The 20,470-nt window shown below is 38.4% G+C and overlaps 1 protein-coding gene across 14 annotated transcripts in view; it reads right to left on the bottom strand.

The window, feature by feature from the left end:
* Positions 1-2,396: 2,396 nt before the first annotated feature.
* AFDN (afadin, adherens junction formation factor) overlaps positions 2,397-20,470 on the bottom strand; it is a 134,699-nt gene continuing 116,625 nt past the window's right edge. For 4 of the 14 annotated variants that reach the window (XM_072856254.1, XM_072856252.1, XM_072856256.1 and 1 more), the window contains 5 exons: positions 19,283-20,305; positions 12,663-12,797; positions 9,916-10,432; positions 5,735-5,819; positions 2,397-4,576 (listed from right to left, as the gene is read on the bottom strand). In XM_072856254.1, the coding sequence (XP_072712355.1) occupies positions 4,432-4,576; positions 5,735-5,819; positions 9,916-10,432; positions 12,663-12,797; positions 19,283-20,305 (1,905 nt within the window). In that variant the 3' untranslated portion in view covers positions 2,397-4,431. The remainder of the gene's footprint in view (positions 4,577-5,734; positions 5,820-9,915; positions 10,433-12,662; positions 12,798-19,282; positions 20,306-20,470) is intronic. The other 10 variants (XM_072856259.1, XM_072856261.1, XM_072856260.1 and 7 more) reach the window with 4 other exon arrangements.

The following is a 20,470-nucleotide window of genomic DNA, read 5'->3' as shown; positions in this document are numbered from 1 at the left end:
AATGGGTAAGAAAAGCACTTGGGAGAAATACCAAGAGAGAAGGTTGCTATCCCTCTTGTGCCAAACATGGAGATTCACTGTGGTATGCCTTTGGATTTTCTGCTGTCTGTATGAGAGTACATTTGCCACACTCAGCACACAGTAACTTGAGACTGCTGTGCTGCACACAGCCTATCGTTTAAACCTCCTAAACATTATTCAGTGAAGCTGTAAATATATCATTCCACGTTTTAGCAAGACATTTGCTTCGGTAACTGTAGGTCAGTTAACATCTGTTACTAAGAATAAATGGAGGTTCTCCAAGCAGGTGTATTGCACTTTGATCTCCTTAAGGAGTTTATCGCCATTACAGCTGGGAAAGAAGTCAGCTGACTCAGAATTTGTAACCTGTGAGGCTTTGCCTTCTGTGCCACATAGCCACTAACTGACCATTTGAGACAGCAATATCATTTGACAAAACAGGAGGAAGAGCCACGTTTTCCCATTCCTATTATCAAATATATGAGTTACTCTGTGTGTTTTAAGACTGTTCTTGGTGAAACTTTTTTTTTTTACCATCGCTATTTTTGTTATGATTTCTCCTTTAATTGAATTAGGAGGTAAAGAACAGTCTTGTTTATTCTGCTGCTTGTGTACTCATTGCTTGACCTACAAACAGCAAGCTGTATGATCACATATATAGTTTATTATTTCAGTAACAGGACATATACTATGGACATTGTCAATTTCTCAATTTCCCTGCCTTTTCCTCAATTACCAGCAAGACTGTAGTACAAAGAGTATGCAAAAGCAGTTGAAAAGCAGTGTACGTGGATGACAGGTGCAGAAGGGAGAATTTGAGAGAGGTTTAAAATAATTAAAGAGTCTTTGCTGGGAGCAGCAGACCTGGCTGCATACGCAAATGTAATTTCACACAGTTATCACCATAAGGGTCATCATCAATTAAAGTATCAAGAGCTATGCCACTAGGGATGACAACTCATGTCCCTGAAGCCAAGCAGTGAGCACTAGTATGCTCACTTAGCAAACCTGACCTGAACTGGGCAAGGCATAGCTGAAAACTTGTTTTCCCACTGGAAATGCATTACCACTGTTGCATAACACACAGTTTCTCCCCCACAACCCCTGGACTACTTTAGTCTGGAAATAAACATTTCTATGACACAGTTCACAGTTGCGACAACTATAGTCTCATCAAATAACTCACTTTTTGCTTTTACTAGTTCTTTGCTCTTGTTTAGACTGAGGGACTACCATACAGAAGGACAGCGGATTGCTTCCTTTTTCTTCTAGACTACACATTCTATATTCAAAATTAAAAGTTCTTTTTCTTTAGTCTATTCTCACAGTCAAAAGCTACAGACTCCAAATGTGGATAAAAGGTTGCACTCAGCCATGCCTTGAGGTCCTGGCAGTATTTCCTTGCAACATACTACACAGCACTTCTGGCTTTCTGTGGTTCCTTTAGCTTCTTCTCTGCCTTCATACACACATCTCTCATACTAAAATCCAGACTCTCCTCATTAGTGATTTTCAAAATTCCAGAGCGCAGACCCCACAGCTCATGAGATTAAGGTACTCACCTGCGAAGAGATGTAGGTGGCTCTCAATCCCGGCTCCAGTGGATGTTCAGCTACAGCAGAAGGCATCTACAGCACTTCACTGGGGCCTGGTTCCCTCCCCAGGCGGAACTTAAACTGCTGTCTCCCATCAAGAGGCAAGTCATCTAACCTTATCAATCCAACGATAAAAGAGGAGCACCACCATGCCTAGGTCCTTTAACTCAACCTTCATTCAAAACTACACACTGAATTTGAGTCCACCCCCCCAAACTTCCAGGTCAGCTGAACTGATTTTTTTCAGAGCTTTGACAAAAAGTTATCCTGTTTTTGTGTTCAAAATAAAGACATCAAATGACTTTTTAACCACAGCAATCACAATGGAGACTCTGGTTGCAATACTATTTACTTTTCCAAAAGAAGCTGCATTCCAGGTTCCTCTTCGCTGTTAGAAGTACAACTTTGCACTTGGGGAGGACACAGATACAGTACGACTAGCCTGTGTAACTGACCCCACCAATATGTACTATTTCGTAAGTTGCTGGTTAAGCTGTAAAAATCACTTCTTCTTTCAAGTTACTGCTACAGATATTGAACAACGTTAGGCCAAGAAATTCTCCTCTCAGCAATGAGAATCAGCCTCCTTTGTTGATTCTCCACATAAAATTAATTTCACCTATTCATTATGAGATACACTGACTTCGCTTGTAAATATATTTTAAAAGGACAGGTAAGGCAAAACGTATTAAGAAGAGCCCCTTTGGTTTATGATAATGCTGTTATGAATGCAGAATCAAACAACAAACAATACAAAAAACATTTAATGCAAAGTTAAATACAATACAAACTTTATTAAAAATAGGTTGCAAGTGAAATACAGTAGAAATGGGAAACTACAGCAGTTTTGATGTTTTTCATAATAATGCACAGACAAATATGAAAAGCACTTTTACACATATTCACACTTGACCCGAATGCCCAATAGCGGCCAAATCCACTCGACTGAAGGTTATAGGTATTTTTTTGCTAAGCCTTTTTTCAGATTCTAGCAGCAACAGTAATTCAGCCACAGCGTAAGTTTTTTTCCTTAAGAAAAATTTGTCACTGTAAGGCTGCTAGTGTTCTCAAGATAAATTGGGAGAGGCTTGCTTTTCCTGATTAACAGACATAGCAAGCATGCAGATCCTTCATTAACACTTTGAACCAGTTTAATCTTCTACTTCATATTTAACAGGTGAAACGGTAAAAGCACACTTTCAAATAAGAAACCTGAAATACGTAAAAAATATTTACACTCCAATTTTCATTAACTTGCATTTATTTATCATACAACTCTTATTAAAAGTGATTTCTTTCCTAAGGCAGTGAAAGTCTACCCCTTTGTATTTGGAAGTGTGCACAATTCCCTAAATATATATTTATAAGAGAACAATATGATACAGGGAAAAAAAATCATCTAAAGCCAGTAAAGGGCTTTGTCAAATAGAAAATTTGTTTGGAATCACAATATATATTGTCTTAACATCACACAATGAGGAAAAACTCTGATGAGGTCCTTATTCCCACCATCATCAGCCACATACGCATAGCTGAAGAAATAGTGGGAGGAAAAAGATTAACAATTTAAAATTAAATAAGGCTATTACAGTGTGAAATAATAGCTTGAACTGCCAGAAAGATTTTCAGTACAACAGTTAACAGGATGTCAGTAAAGCCAGCTAGACTAAAGAAAGAGCTCGCTAGCGCTGCTTCCTCAGGGTGAGCAGAGATGGTTCCTTGCCAGCACACCAAGTCTGTTAACGACCTTACTAACATTCCCAATCCCAGCCAGCACTATTGTATTTGATGCTTCACACTAATATGCCAGTTCACTTCTCCATAGAAAAAAAAAAAAAAAAAAAGATATTGCTGAACTGGTAATAGCAGACTTGTCAATACTGTTCCTTGCCTAATTGCCTAGTAACTTCTAATCTACCTTCCTCAGAAAACATACATATCTGTTCTGCTCACCTTGGAACTGGAATCATTACTCCTCACCTTCAACGCATTACTAACATTTTGGTCCTAACTGATGAAGGGCCACTAGTGTAGCCTACTATCTATTGCTTATGTAATTTTTAATAAAACAATTATCCAAAGGTTTTATCTTTACACATTTTTGAAAGTCTGAAGCACATGTAGTGGGGATGCATCAAGATACAGACTTTTCCATAACTACAGATAAATTCTTACGCAACCATTTTAGACCCAACAAATACATAGGACTAGAAATGTTTTTATTCCAAGGTTCTACCTACAGAATGTGTGTTATTCCAGTACTAAGTAATGGTAAGATCTGTACTGATATGCTGATCATTGTATGAACACCATACCGTATGTCAAACTTGCATATAAAGTCTTATTTAGGGTGGCCCAGGTATTGGCTTCTTACCAAACAACCTAAAATACTAATTTCTAGTGCACAGTTTAGTTTAGGCAGTTCAAGCTATTCTCACTCTCTCTGCTCAGCAGCTAAAACAAAAGTGTGTCTGTAAAACACCAGGAAACAGAACTTATCTTTGACAAGTGCTACTTGGTCTGGTGCACAAGAACTTAACCCCCAAAACAGAAAGAAAAAAAAAAATTACCTTCACGTGATTCATATCTTTAAAATTTTACAGTGCTTTCATTGTATAAACCACAAGCTCCTGGCAAAGTAATCAGTTTTCTTGCTATTGCAACATCTCTAAATCTTAATTAACAGTCTTAGATATAGAGGAATCAAAGTCACTCCTTTCAGAAAACATTCATTTTCTGTTCATTAGTAGTGTGCCCCCCATCTCAATCCCTCAATTTAGAGATCTTCAGTTACATCTGATAAGGTGCTTTAATCTTATTTTGTGTTCAACTCATTTTCCAGTTCCATTAATTTCCTAGAAGCTTTTACTTTATTGGATACATCCTGACCCTGTGAAAAAAGCCGTTGGCGTTCCCTGAACGTCAAGTTTTCTGGTGCGCCAGGTAAATCTGTATCTTGACTGGAAAGAGAAAAAAAAGTCTTTGTTATAATTCTTATCTACAATATCCTTAAATTTAGTAATTCTTAGTGACATGAACTGACTGGCAGCTTTTTTGACTACAGCAAAAGGTTCTCCATTTAGTGTTCTGCAAGGTTTTGATCCCCACACATACCTTTAATTCTGACATTGTGCTATCACTTATACAAATTAATGGCTCATGAGCCATCTCTGGCACATGAACATGAAAGAAACTGCTTGCCAAGTTTCAAAGTGAAGTTCTATCTTCACTATATCAAAGCTCCATTTATATTAGCATAGCATTGCTGTTACGGCTAAATCAGCAAGCCTTTCTGTGGTGGCACACGTCTAGGAAAAAGCACTGGAATACAAAGCTTTTATGTCTTGGTAAACAAAGCTACTAGCACTGAGGTATGCTGCAGCGGCTTCAACACCTCTGTAATCCATTCTATACTGGCAAAGCTTCCAAGTGCAATTGTTGCCTAAGCTCTTGCACTTATCCTTGTAGCAAACCGATTTTTGTATTATGTGTTTCTGACGACTGCAGTGAAGATCTCAAGTCATTCTTAGTTGTAGCTGCAACAATACTTTACATATGTGATTAACTCTCATATAATAAAGCTTTAATATATATTTCAATTTCTTGATCAAAAGAGGTTTCACTTTTAGCTCCAACAGGTCTCTGCTCTGCACACTCCACTGAAACATTAACTACATTTTAAAATGCAGGAGTTGGCCTAACAGCTTCTACAGAATCCTAGCCGAGCCCAGTCACATCTTCAGTACGCTGCGCAGTAAAACTTGCCACTCACGTATAAGATACAGCCCATATTATTTATGCTTATTACAAATTTGCTAAGAATCCCACTTGAGAGGTACCATTCAGATTTATAAATACACCTGAAACAGTTGCAGTTGTTCATTTACAACGCATTTACTGAATTACTCAGTTGTAGCACTGAAATTTGCTGCTGTAAAGTAGTACTTCAGTCACCTAAAGACTTGTGGAGAACTTATTTGTATTTTATAATAACCCAAGATACTCCAGAGCCAACTGCAGAACTCTTGAATAGCTCACAGAGATACAACAACAACAGAAAATACTGCAGAAGTTAGCCAAGTCAGGTGTATAAAAGTTAATGGACTCCTGCATGTCACCTTTTAGATCTTTTGTCTCTTGGATCCCGATAAACTTCATGGGCCCCAACAGCTGCTCCTGTAGATCCAGTGTATGAATTTATTCCTTATGCAAAAGAAAAAGTAAGTTGAAGGATTGCAGTTACAACACAAAAGTTTTATATTGTATTTCTTCAAAAAGGTGCAGTGCTTCTTTCAAGAAATGATCTCAAACTAGAATCAGAAACAAATTTAGAGGGTCATCTGACCTGTAGAATATTTAAAACCAGTACTACTAAATTTCACCCCCTCCTCAGAACAGCTGTACTTTTTTTATTCCTAATTTTGAGTCAGAACACATTTTGTTTCGATTCTCCAGCACGCATCAAATCATGGTCTTTATCTTATTATGGCTTACTGTAAGACAGACATTAGAAGTTGTTCAAGGAGACTGATGGAAAGAGCAACACACTTCATTATCCTGTAACAAGCTCCACAGGAAATAGGTTAGCTGCAGCTGCTCTCTTTATAAGGCTAAAAGTAAGCTAAGATTAGTATATATTGCCTTTGCAATTCAGCAGTCAGAATTTTTGTGTCTGTTTAGTCTAATTAAGTAAACTGTATCACTCAGAGAACACCCCCTCCCCCACCTTAAATTTACATTTCAAGCAAGTATCTTGCAGCACTGCACCTTTAGTTTAAGTTGATGTAACACTCAGGTTTTACACATTATATTAATTCTTTCTAAAGGCCACAAGACAAAACCTTTTCTTTCCAATCAAGAAGTTTAATAATTTAATCTGTATTTAAGACCATATTCACTTAATAGCTGTCAGGAAAAGAGTAAAAATAAGTGTCAGCACAATACTCAGATTTGTCTTCAGACAGTTCTGGTCTCAATATTGTACGTGTTATGTCTTGTGAACCTTCTTCGGTACAGAAGGAAATGTTTGCTTCTTCCACTGGTATATGTAACTTCACATAAATATTCAATAAGAGAGACATATGAGGCTGGAACACACAAGCCAATTTAGCTCGCGTGTTGTAGGCTACATTTTTTCCACCAAAAATTCGTAGCAGACCAAATCAAACCAGGTATGCCAGCCATATGAAGATTTTTTTTCCTTTCAGAGTCTTACGTGTCTACAAGTACTACCTTCCCTACTTCGAAAAGTCTGGATCCACATGCTGTGGTTCACACTTCCACCTGATTTAGGACAGTAGTTTTGATTTGGGTGTTGGCTTTTTTCTTTGTTAGTTGACAGACCCAATGGTCTTAAGAGACCCAGTGGAAGAAGGTACGAGAGCAAAATTTGCAGAAGCGTGGTTTACTAGAGTTAACATTCAGAACAGAAAAGAGCTGTAAAGGACAGTAATGTAACAGAGTCAGTGAGATGGGAGATGGTAAACTGCACAGTGAATTCTGCATTTTGTGCAAACGGCTTTGTACGTTACGCAGGCAGTCTTCATAGAAGCTTGAGCAATCAGGTGAAGTTAACCTGTTCTCATGGCTATTTTAAAAATTACGAAATAAGAGTATTCAGAATTAGTTGTATGGTTTATGAATTAGGTTATTAAAGGCGAAGCATCATACTGAAATATTCCTTAATGGTTACCAAAACCCTAACCAAATCTTTGTAGGTTGTCCTTCTGATTGTTTTCCGGGAAAAACAAATGCGTACACACAAAAAATATCACTGAACATTTCACTTTCTTGAGATACATTTTTCCATTAAAATTAACAGAAAACAGGATTGGGAAATGCATTTACATACGAAATGACATTCTGGGTTGTGGATGATGGGAGGCAGGAAGAGTGGTGGTGACAACTAGCGACTGATGGCTCTAGAGGTACTTAATTCATTACGGGTACAGCCTTCAAAGTGCCAAATAAGGAAGGGAAGCAAGGGCCTTTAGAAGCCTATGTGTTGTGATGGAAGGCACATTTTACACTCTATTATAGTCAGTTTCAAATAAGAATTTCTAGAAAAAGAAAGTCCTTTGAAAGAACAAAAATTCAGTACAGACATAGAGTACAAGAGTTTCATGTCAGAAGCCTGCAGTTTCAGAATATTCCTAAAAGCAAGCTGACAACATAGATAGTCATAGTGCTTAAAGAGAATATTTTCTGCATATTTCCTGTCTTTCTTTAATCTTATTTTAACTCTTTATTTCTGTGTGATATAAGGTGCTCAAAAGCCAGAGTCCTTCTGATACAAAACCGTGATTTGGGATCACTGGTTGTGGGTTTATCAGTGGGCTCACATGGTAGGTAGGCATAATGGAATTATTTGCATTGTAATGGTAGCAAATAGCAGGTAGCGTACAGTATGTCTACTTATACTCCAGTCTAATGACAACACACTGAAAAGCTAAAACCTTCCCTTCACCTTCCTTTAAGATTTGGAACCTATGACAGAGCCAGACAGGAGCGACAGACAGGCTTGCAGGATCCATAGGGACTACTACATCACGAGATCTCGCAAAATCAGGGTAAACAAACAGGGACGTTGGTTTTTTTTTTCCCTTTAAATGAGTATCAGTGTAGACACTTGTTATGCAACTTGGGTGCTGTACTGACCCCAAACAGTGAAACTGCTAAGCATCAACTGTATCAGTTGGACAGTAATTATAACTGAGCTAAACTACTGTCCCTTCAGCAATACTAAAACTACACAATGCTGCGCAGAGCTTCTTTTTGGCACTGGAAGCAGTCCAACTGTAGCAGAAGCTAATTTCCCCTGCAAAGGAAAGGATGCCTTGCTGGAAAACAATGACCTGAGCCTTAATTGAAAAGGATGCAGACAGAAAGCTCAGAGTATCATGTACCTGTACAGCTTCATACATATCCTACGTTAGATTCATACACTACTACAGCTGGATTAGAAGTGCTTCTGATAGATGGAACCTATTCTGAGGGTCATATGCTCCCTATGACCACACCTCTGATAAAAGAAAGTGCTTTTCATAATTTGTTAGGTGGCTATAAAGGTGATCAGGGATATACCATATTGTAGGCTTCCACATTTGTCATTGAGACTTGAATCCAGTAAACGAGTTAGCCATTCAGCTAGAAGCCAGCATAAATGCTTTCCCTTGCTGTCTCAGGCGACTTGCTACCCTTTGCATTTTAGAAGGATGATTTGATCGGCTGGAGTTGGTTGTCAGGCGTTTGTTGACTTCCAGCGCAAGTAAAAAGAACAAACTAGGGGAATGTCACAGCCACCATTCCCTTCAGAAGAATACAGAAGACAACAAATGCAGGGGAAGCACTAGCAGATGCTGCTATTTAAAGACAAAATCTTTTATGAATAAACTGCAAATTTATTAGAGCGAGATCTACACAGAGCGGTTTAAAAAAAATTTAGTATGGAACTTTGGACTGAATTATCTTTGAATTCATGGGTATAGCTAAACTAGTACTCTGCAGATAAAATATGGTGCTGAAGTTACTAGCAGCTAGAGCTGTACTTGAAATTAAACTCCATTATGGTTGCACACTTGGAGTTATAAAAGAAACAGGATGAGGAGACAAAGAAATACAGGGGTGCAGAAGGGGAGGGAAGGATTAAGGCGAAAAGCACTAGGAGGCAATTTAGATTTTTGTCTCTCTTTGCAAGAAAACGGCACTGTACAAATCAGAAGTACAGGAATGGTGCCTAATACATGAAACTAACTGCATGTCCTATGTGTCTCTTGGTGCTTGGACATTTAAGAACTACACCTACCAAGGTCATTTTTAAAGCCATTTGCACACACTATTAAAAGAGAGAACCCTGATACCAACAATGAAAGCAGAAGCTAAGCTCTGTCCATGAACCCATTAGAAAAGGTTTCCTGTGTTCAAGAAAGGTGCACTTCCAGATGCCCTGAGTAACCAGTGGTCAGTCATACAAAACAAATCACTGAAAGATACAGGATGAAAGCCAAAACCAACAGTACTTTGAGTTGGTTGAGTAACAGTTAAAATAATTTCTGATTCATTGTGAGAGAGATGGAATTTTTGCTTTTTAAGAGTTTGGGTAAGGAAGAAGGAAATTTGAGAGATCAAAACAATTACAAATTGGAGGATTCATATTAATATCAGGATTTAATTTAATCACCATAGTGAAAACAGTGATTAAGTGGGGAAAAAAAAAATCACAAAGGAAGTGATTCAATCTACAGCACCAGAGCTGAAAACAGGAGGATAGTTCTGTAGAGACGATTGATTTCATGTCTACCTTTAGAGCTGCTGGCATGGATGAAACTTGGTTGGTTTGGTGGGGGTTGGGGCTGGCTTTTTTTGGCAGTAGTACTGTTGGCATTGACTGGAGATGACTGGAATGAGTTGGAAAGAAAGAGGCCATCTGAAACTGGGCGAGGCTGGCGGGAGGGCTGCTGTGGCTTAAGGGTGGCAGGAGGAAAGTCACCATAAGATTTTCTTGTGCTGGAGTACTTATCCTGACCTGCTAGATTGGAATCCTCCTCCTCATCATCATCATCATTGTATGCAACAAACTTGGCAGTATAAATCGTGTCAGGGGAGAGGACCTGTGTTTTGAGGTAAGAGGTGTTTCGCTGAGGTGGGGGAGGAGGAGCGTTAGATGAAGGGGTTGGGGATGGGAGTTCATATTCCCGTGGAAGCGGAGGTCTGTACAGACCAGGCTCGTCAGGTTCCAGTAATCTTCGTTCTGCTTCATCATGCTGCCTGCGCCTTTCAGCCTCTAAGCGACTGTAATACTCTTCTTCCTGTCGCCTCTGTAAGTCCAGAGGGAACAGAAACACAGTGGTCAGAAAGACAGACATTTCAACCTAAGAGATTTAAGTTTTCCATCACTGAGTTACATCTTTTTTCGCCTCCTTTTCTGGCAATAAGCAGGGCATCTATATGGACTCAAAGAATATTTACTACTATGAAAAAAATGGCAGTTGTCCTGTAACACAGCGTTGCTGTTATTTCCAGATTTACCACTGCCTCTGGTAACTAAGGCAGCTGCTTGTGTGAACTAAGGGCGATTCCAGCATTTATTACTCAAAATGTAACTACAGTTCATAAGGGGTAGATTTACTAAAGCTGTAAAGAATCTGCGGGAGAGAGAAATAACTAAAATTAACTACCATCTTAAAATAGGAACTTTGTATAAGCATGCAGCAAAATTACAATGTAAATTAATCAACAGAGCCCTGGAATAGATGACTCCTAACAAAGCTTCTAGTATAAATACCAGGAAAACTACTTTCACATAGAAATCAAATTACAAAGAACTTTTGTAAAACAGACATCAAATAACTGTTTTTTAAAAAACATTTCTAAAAAACAAATTAAAAAAACCTATGCTAATGATATTCATATGAGGCTATTAACCATTTAAAAGGCCATGAAATATCTTCTCTGTATTTTTCCAGTTTAAAAGATTTTTACTGTTTTAAACTAAATAGCATTTAATTCTGTTCAGCTCTTGTCTAAGCCACATTGTAAATTAATACAAGGGTCTATTCAGTAGTTTGTTTGATAATGAATTAAAACGTGTATTTGGAAACCGTATGTTACAAAAAACCTTTTGTCTAAGCATAGTATAACTTCTGCTGGGAATACATGACATTTTGAACAACCATCCTTTCTGGTTTTAATCCATGTGTTTTAAAAAATCCACCTTATCTGCTTATCTGCTCAACACCGTGAGTCATTTATCCTAAAAAAATTATAAATAATTCTGATCTTGTTCATCTAGAGCAAAGACATGAAACTCATCTCCTTGTACTACTCTCTAAAACCACTGTAGGGGTCAGATGGTACTGAGTTCTGAGTTGGCAGATGTACAAGTGTCTCAGTCAAGATCTGTCGGTGAAAACCCTTTCAAGTGTGTGTTCCAAACACCATTCGGCTGCATCATTGCCAGAAATTTAGAAACCTTTGGTTGGTTTTTTTGGTTGCGCTCCCCCCCCCCTTTTTTTAAACTTCCTACAGTGTATTTTTAAATACTTTCCTCAGTCCAGATATACATTCCTCACTTCTCACCTATCACCACCCCCAGCTTAGCTTTCTTCTACTCATTAACCCATATTGCTTGTGGAAAACAGTCTAATGAAGCTTGAAAACAATCTAACAAAACAAATTAACAAAGTGAATATATCCAAGGGGGTTTTTTAAAAATATATTTGCTCAATCTTCCAAGATTAAATTTCTCAACATTAAAAGCTAGCCCTCTTTCTTCATTCTGAAGTCAGTGTTACTAACAGCCAAGTCTTCAGTCTGAACTGTTCTTTCTCTAGGAAGAAGAGGGACTTAACAAACATGCTAAGAGTCAAACGAGGTGCTTTGTCTCCCAGTTTTGAACAAAAAAGCTTCTTAAATTTATGTATAATGTTCTGAAGGAACTTAGGAGCCTGAATTTTTAGAATCTGTTTGATTCCACTGACTTATCTGAAATTATTCCACTGAAATTATTTACTTCCTTTCTAGAAACCAATTATTTTTCCTCTCAGTCCAAACATAAAAGACAATATAGATTAGTCAACTCCACTCCACTGTATTTCATATTTCTCTCTATCTGTATAAAACAATTACTGCAAAAATATTTAAGTGCCATTTCTGAGACACAGTGAAACCCAACACCACTAACTCAGCCATTACAATAAAGGAAGTAAAGTCACGTCACATTGGGGGCTGAAGGAAACCAGGAGGTAATTGATTTCTGCCACAACTTTCAGAGAAGGCTCTGAAGGCAAGCCCTTGCCACTGCTAAAAACCTTTGGCCAGTAAGCCTACGGTAATATTTCTGCAATACCAGTCAACTGTGGGTACCACAAATGGGATATTTGTTTAATTACTTTTTGTTTTATATTGGATAAACTGAAGCCTTGGGCCATGACCATTATCACTAGGGCTAGCGTGTTTAAACCCTGCTGACCCAACACTAAGCTGTTACTGGCCAGACTAAGGAGGAGAGGCCTGTAAGAACCCCTGCAACACTCAGAAGACCACAACCTTTTCTTCAGCCTCTCTTCTGGTCCGCTCCTCCTCTTGCTGTCGGCGCTCTTCTTCCTGCCTGGCCCTGTCTTCTGCTTCTCGTTTGCGCATTTCTTCCAACTGTTGCTGCCGTCTGCGTTCTTCATCCTGTAACTAACAGAGACACATCTTTAATTTTTCGTCACTCACATGGATAAGATGGATCAAAAAAACCCGTAAAAAGATGTAAAAGTATTTGCATCTAAAAATAACTCATTCAGTAGAAAATGCTATACTACAGATAAATCAGTATGATGTCCAACTGTTAAGAGTATGCTTTGTTACATTAGTTTCCTTAAAATCCCTATGAAAAAAAAAAAAGAAAAAAAAAGAAAGAGATGCACAGAACTACATACATAAAAGCACAAAACACACAGGGAGACATTTTTAGCAGTCATATATGAACCCCTAGCAGAAGACTGAGGTGACTCATGTTCCAGACAGCTTCAGCAACTATTAGTCTCATAGGCACAGTAAAGTGAAATAAAATACTTGGAACCAACAGTCCACAGCTCCAGCAGCCAATTGGTTTTTCATTTTGGATTAGTATTTAAGCACCGGAAAATCATGACTCATTAGTCAAAGGGTCAATCCATTTAAAGTAACAGGCTCATTCAGCAAGTCTGCAAATGGTCTCGGGAGATAAATAAAAGTCTCCCACTGTATCTGCAACAACTGTGTTTTGGAAAAAGCAGAGAATGAGGCAAAGAAGTTTTTGACTACTGAGATTAAACAGCTCACATGAACAACTGATGTCCAACAGACAATACTATTTTATATATGCTTTCGATAAGCACTGCACAGATAAGAAAACTGAGCAACAATCCAAACTTTGCATGATTCTCTAAAGCTAACAGTATCTAAGCCCTTAATGGACAGGAATATTCACTGGCACAGTAATATTCACAAGTAGAAATTAACTGGACTACATGCTTTGCTATTTCTTACTGCAGCATATGTTTTAAAGTTATTCCCCCCTCGTCCATAAGATCTTTTGTACTGATTGGTATATCTTGCTATAAGCTGCATGTAACACTGACACTTCTCTATTCCTGGATTTGTTTTTACAATCCAGTTTCATTTACAGAGAAAGGCCCTTCAGTCACAAAGCAATAATGATTTAGTAAGAGAAATTTAGTTTTAATTTAGTGAGGACAACCTTCATGTAGGTATCTCTCCCCCCAGTTAACTAACAGGAAATGTGCTTCAAAGCAGATTAGGTTTTCTAATCAATTTTCCAATCAATTCTAAAAATGAACTTTTTTTTGGGGGGGGACTGATTTTCTGGTCATTATTTCCCCCACTGTTCATGTAGTATTTGTGTTACGGGTATCTTATGACCTTGTACAACAGGTAATTTTGAAAACATTTGCCTTCTACATCTTCAAGCAGCTATACAGACTAATTGAAGTGAAAACACCTCTAATTTGAAGTGTTAAAACCCACCATTTTTGAGCATAAAAGCTAAAGAACAAATTAATTAATTTAATTTAGGCAGGAATTTCGCAAATGTATACTAGAGGACGCTACCTCTGAGTAAATTGCCCTTATTTAGGGCTAAAGCTTTTGTAATTCCTAACTGAAAACAACATAAAGATAGAGATCGAGCTCACTATATACGGTAGAGCAGGGAATAAAGTAGTTAACCAACTCCCTGCTTGGCTTAAGACCTCTTCTTGTCTTGGTTATTAAAAAGATACTATTTTAGCAAAGGAGATAATATTGCTGTCAAAAGGAAAGACAGCCAGTAATTCAAAAGACTTTATAGAAGATAAGTAATTTCCTCTTAAAAAAAAAAAAAGGCAAAAACTGCACAGTGAAAAAATACAGGAAAACTCCTTGACTCTGTCCCAACTGCATTTAGAGAAAAACTCTGAACATGGCAGTTACTGATCCCAGGTTACGGCATGAAGGCCTTTTTGCTTAATAGCAAATATTCCTATTCAAATGCAGTTAAACAACAAAATATTTCAAACCAAATTAAAAGGGAAGTTTTATTTTCTTGTGAGCTTAACTAAAGAAAGAAGGGAAAACTGGGCAGGGTGCCTATCGAGGAACTGTTGTCAACATCTGAACCATAATAATTGCAAAGACAACTGTATCCAGGTCAGAGGCTATTCTAAACATAATACCTAGTAAAAAGGCCAAAAATTATATGTATGGCAGAAGTGGGAATAGAGCAACTATTACAGAGTGACATTTCATTTCTTTATTAGTAACTAGATTCTACTTTGGAGCATTTCCAGACCAGGCCAGGGGGCGGTGGGATGGCGAGGCACGCCAGAGCACTTGAAGGCATTTCTGTTTGTGAGTTTGTACAACAGTACCTAGCTCAAACCAAACTCCCTGATTTTCAAGACGCTAAGGAAAGCAATCTTCACGTCCCATTTCTAGTCAGAGGGCTTTTAGATTCCCAGGTTGAATATCTGAATTCAGTACTTCTCACGTGATTTACTGTACTTCCAAGGTTTCTCCAAAGCAGCATGTGTTTATATTGTAACAGGTAGAAACTGATCTGTACAGCCAGAGTGACGGAGAAGAGCATTCTCCCAAGCTTAGTGAAGCAGCTAAGTGCAAAGCACTATTTCTTTCCCGCTGCTTTGTCCCAGCTCTAGTGAAGTGGCAACCGTTCGCTCAGCCGCACGACTCTGTCCCCCTATTGCCAACATATGCTTGCAGCACTATTCCTACTTAGAAGAGGGCAAGAAAGACCACCTTTCTTCTGAGCTATTACTCCTCATAACGGATCAGCCCATCGGCTCCTTATCAGAAACGTTAAGATATTCACGGGACTGTCAGGCACCCAGGAAGTCTCAGATTCCAAACAGAATTAATTTCTCTAAGCGCTGCTTAAAATGCTTTAAAAGAAGTTCTGGAAGAACTTTAAATTTATACCTATTTATTTATGACAACTAAAGCTGGGTCAGATCTGTTAGTGGCCCAGGGAATTTAAAAAGACAAACACTAGTCAAGGTGACAATTCATGCATCACCTTTCACCAGCCTTCTAATTAACAGAACAGCTATCACCAATGCTCACATTAGACATACAGAAAAAAGCATGGAGCATTCTAAAGGGTATTTATTTTTCCCCTCTAAAAACTATGAAGTAATTTCTTGAGTACCTTAAGTGGTATACGATAGATGCAACTATGCCCAGAAAGTCATGTGAACAGCATGAAAACAATGAAATTAGGAAAAAGACGTATTTGCTGGGTATAGTGTTCAACATCATCTATTTCAGAATTAGCTTGCTTTCTTTTTTTAAAGCTACCTTTATGAACATAATAAATCCTCGACTGATTCAGGCCATGGATCCATCTAGCGCAGTATTCTATGTCTGACCACGGCAAGAAGAGCTGCACATAAGCCTGGCCATTTCTTCTAGTATTTCTCCAGCATTCAGCATGCTACTAGAGATGTCAGCTGGTACAGCCTTGTGTAATCCTTTGACTAGCTGTTTACAGGTGTGATGTCTATGAATTTGTCTAATCCATTTTTAAAGCTGATGATACTGTCTGCCTTCACAACCTCCTGTCACAGAAAGATCCAGAAGTTTAAAGCCTGCTTGGCAAAGTACTTTTATCTATCCAGTCACGGCTCCGGGGACCAAGACTTAAGCAAAAAAATATAGGTGTAGTAATAAGAAAAAATATTGATAGACAGTAAGTCTGAAAAATCCATGACTCCTGTCTTGTCCTTTAATTCAGAAAGCTGACACACTTCACCTGTTTCCTTGCTGTCAACTGCTTAACACTAATGTACCACACAGATACAAAACCAAACACCTTAGATAGACTTACTAAGTTATCTGAAGTATGCATTTTAAAAGATGATTTTTTAAAAAATAAAGCAGTGCTGAATATCCAAATCTATATTTTTAACAGTCATGTTTACAGTTTTTTCCAGCAGCACAAATTAATTATACTAACAGGACTTGCAAGCATTACCCTGCTTTCAAATTGGTATACTAATGATACAGAAAAACACTGAAGGGGATATATTTCTCCTCTAGAAGGCTACAGAACTCTTTTTTCCATGTACCCTTTTCCAATGACAGCAGTAAAATACAGAATTAGTTGGAGTCATAGCAATTACTGCCAGAATTTGGAAGCCTGTCATGTTTAGATGCAAGAGAATGCTATTAACCAATGGTAACTTAATAATTGCATGTTTATGTGACCTACTTGGAAATATTAGTTCAGAAGTAATTTCTGAGTTTACAATCCATTTTTACTTTAATGAGAACATTGTAACACCTGTAAACAACAGGGTTTGAGCATGTGCTGAAACAGTATGCTGTATTATTAGGCTCTCAGGACAATTTCACTTCAGATTGGAAAGGAATGGTGTTGCTAGAGCTCTTCTAAAACCTGCAGGGGTGGGGAAGGGAAGGGAGGAAATCTTACTTCACAGCTTGTTCATTCAAAGTGTTTAGTAAGATTTTATAAACATGACTGCACAAAACATCAAATACACAGTTTCATATTAGACCACTGCTACAACAAACAAATCAAGCCTGCAAGCAGAACACAACATTTGAAAGGAAGGAAACACAGGGAAAGGAGTCACCACATCTGGAAACATTCAAATGCATGCTTACAGTTAACTTACTGCTTATTGTATCACAAAGGTTTTTGAACACCCAAAGATGCCAAATCATCATCCAAAGCACATTGGGTCGTTATTAATAATATCGGGAATTGAAATGGGAAAGAGATATTGAAGAGAAAGAAACAAACATACCAAATCTAGAACAGAGATTGCTGGCACAGCAGTCTGCTGCAGGTAGTAAGAAAGAGGGAAAAAAGAAAGATGCACAGTGAAAATAAAGATAGGTTAGACTTGTGCTATTTCAAAAGCATTTTCTTTTATTTGTTAAGTCAGCTGCTTTAGAACGAGGAACTGAATTGACATAATCCTGAAATACAGAAATTAAAACAATCAAATAATCCAAAATTTTTATCAGTATCGGTTTGACTCATTCAAAACCTCAGTCTTTCTCCAGAGATGCTACTTATTGCATCTCTAGTAGCAGAGACAGTGAAATGTAACCAGAATGCAAACAATACTTCAGTTCAAGACAACTGTTATTTTTTAGTTTCAAAATGCTCCAAAATGCTGGAAGAACTTTATGCACACACAGTATTTTAAATCCAGCACTTGCAAAGACGACTGATGTAATGTTACGCAATACAACTGGCTTTCTATTAATGACACATGGCTTTTTTAGCCTTGCTACAGTAAAATTTTAAAGACACTGTTTGTTAAAATGGCAGTTTTACATGGATTTTTTTAATGCCCATAGGTAACTGCCTATGTGCTACAAATTACATGTTAGTGATGCTGGGCTTTAATGAACCTGTTTGCCAAAGACATATTTAGCTTTTCCTTTCTTCAGTTTCCAAGTTTGAGGTATCTATTGTTTTACACAGTAATAAAGTTAGCCACAAGAAAAAAGGAAAGCAATGCAGACTGCAGTAAATATGAGAAGAGTAAGTTTAGGAAATCAAGCTGCCAAAACAATCCTGAACTCAAATACTACTCAAGCCGACAGCTATTTCTGAATGTCAAAATAAGCACGTGCAAACATTCTCAAGAATTAAAAATTGCTTATCACAGAATTAAGTCAACTTTTCAAGATAAACAAACAGAAGACTCAGCGTATTACAGAGCTAGTTTTTAAGCCTGTCAAAGCATAGCTATTGGTATGTAACTTTGGTATCCATGCTATTATTCAGAAAAGAAAAACAAATTTTACTATAGAAATTGTTTCCCAGTAACAATAGATTTAACAGATTCTGAGAGACAACAGTCACCAGCAGAGTGACAAAAACTTCATCATACTATTCAGTTGTATTATCTTATTAGATATATTACAAGCTTTCACAGTACTGAAGCTAAGGTAAGCAAACCTTGTCAGATACTGATTAAACTGGACACCATGCAAAATCCAGGTATGTATGAGCTGGAGCCCTAGCACTGCTGGGGTCACCACTGAGGTGGTGGTAAAGGTAGAGGTAGCAGCTGCCTTATGCCCAAGCCTCTACTTGGAGAAGATCAGCAAAGTGGAACCTCAGTTCAGGTCACTGTTCCCTGGAAATAGCACGCATTCAGTGTCTGTGTTCAGGTCCAAGACTATAAATAAGAACACTTAGAGGCAAATATATTGGGGGGGGGGGGGGGAGAGGGGGAGGGAAATCACACTATTTTTTGTTCCTGATTCTCCTAAAGACTTTCATAATTGCAACTGTTTTTGCTTACCTTCCTGTAAGCAAATTCCTGCTATATTTAACCTTCTAATCCTACTCCAGCTACATGGCAAAATCCCTTTATCCGAAGGGAATTTCTTTCCCTACAACCAGAAAAGTAAATTCAACTGCCGACTTGGATTCTATAATAGGTAGCTATGATACTTTCATAATACATCACTTAACTGGTGAAGCCACTGTAAGTTAGCAATTCTAAAATTCAAGGTATTTAAGAAAGCTTCATCCTCCTTTACCCTTTAAGAACATCAAAATACTCGGACAAAGACAGAGAACCCACCAAGATACACATTTACAATACTTTTGTCTAGAAAGGATTATCCCCTTTTACCCTTGCTCTTCTTTCTGCTTCCAGTCGCTGCATGATGAGCATAGTATCCACATCATCATCCTCCTCTTCATCATCATCTTCATCCTTTTGCTTCGATTCTTGAAGTCGCTTTTGGAACTGCCATTCAAGCATGAGTTTGCGCAGGCGGTCATTTTCTTCTGCTGTACGATCAGGCTTGTTCTGAAGTTCCTGAATCTCTTTACTCAGCATGTCCACAATGTGCATCTGTTGCTGCTTCTCCAGTTTCTCCTTAGCATCCCGTTTCCACGGATCTGGAGAGAGGCTATCACTAGACGACAGTTCTTCCTTGCTGATAGTAATGTACTGCAGATCTCTCCGCTCAATAGTCCGAGGCTGCTGTTGGGGCTGCAACTCTCTAATGACTGTTTCTTGAGACCTCTGCAAAGTTGAAGGTTTTTCTGATTTCACTTGTTGAAGGGAAACAGGGGGAACTACAGGCTGAGCAGGAATTAGTGGCTGAGAACGCATTTGGCCCAGTTTTCTCTCCTGCTCACGACGTTTCCTTTCTCGTTCTTCTTCCAAACGTGCCTTTTCCTTTTCATACCACCTCTGATGCTCTTCTCTTTTTTTACGCTCAGCAGCGGCTACCTGGGAAGATGCTTGTGCTCCTATCTGATTTGGAGGAGGAGGTGGTGGCAGAGGCAAATCCATTTGTAGTTCATCAAATTCAGCTGCATAATGCACTGGAGGAGGCGGCGGTGGAGGGGGAAGATCTGTTCTGATGGGCTGGGAAACGGCCACTGGAGTTGGCTGGCTAGTAGCTGGAGTTTTCCAACGGCCAGGTCCACTTTTAGTTAAACAAGAACCAGGCGAGACTGGTTTGGATGAATGGTTCAGGTGTTCTTGGCTAGATGTGCTAGAATCCACAGATGAATTCATCCACTGATCGCTGTCTGACTTCCGATCAATGTACTCTACATCCTTCCGTATAACAACTTCCAAACGATTCCTCTCTGGCTGGAAAACTTTATCTCGGAGTTCTTCCTGGGAACGAGCCACACGCTGGAAAAAATTAAACAAGGCATGTATTTCATAGTCCGTCTATATTAAAACATATTTGAAAATGGCTCACAAACCGCATTCTTATTACTGAAGGTAATTACTTTTAGTGAATTTCAGCATTTCCATGCCCAGTAAGTTTCCCAAAGCCAATGATAAAATATTCTT

The sequence above is a fragment of the Ciconia boyciana genome, chromosome 3 (genome assembly GCF_034638445.1).
Source record: "Ciconia boyciana chromosome 3, ASM3463844v1, whole genome shotgun sequence".
Classification (NCBI taxonomy): Eukaryota; Metazoa; Chordata; class Aves; order Ciconiiformes; family Ciconiidae; genus Ciconia; species Ciconia boyciana.
This window is presented reverse-complemented; position numbering and strand designations above follow the sequence as displayed.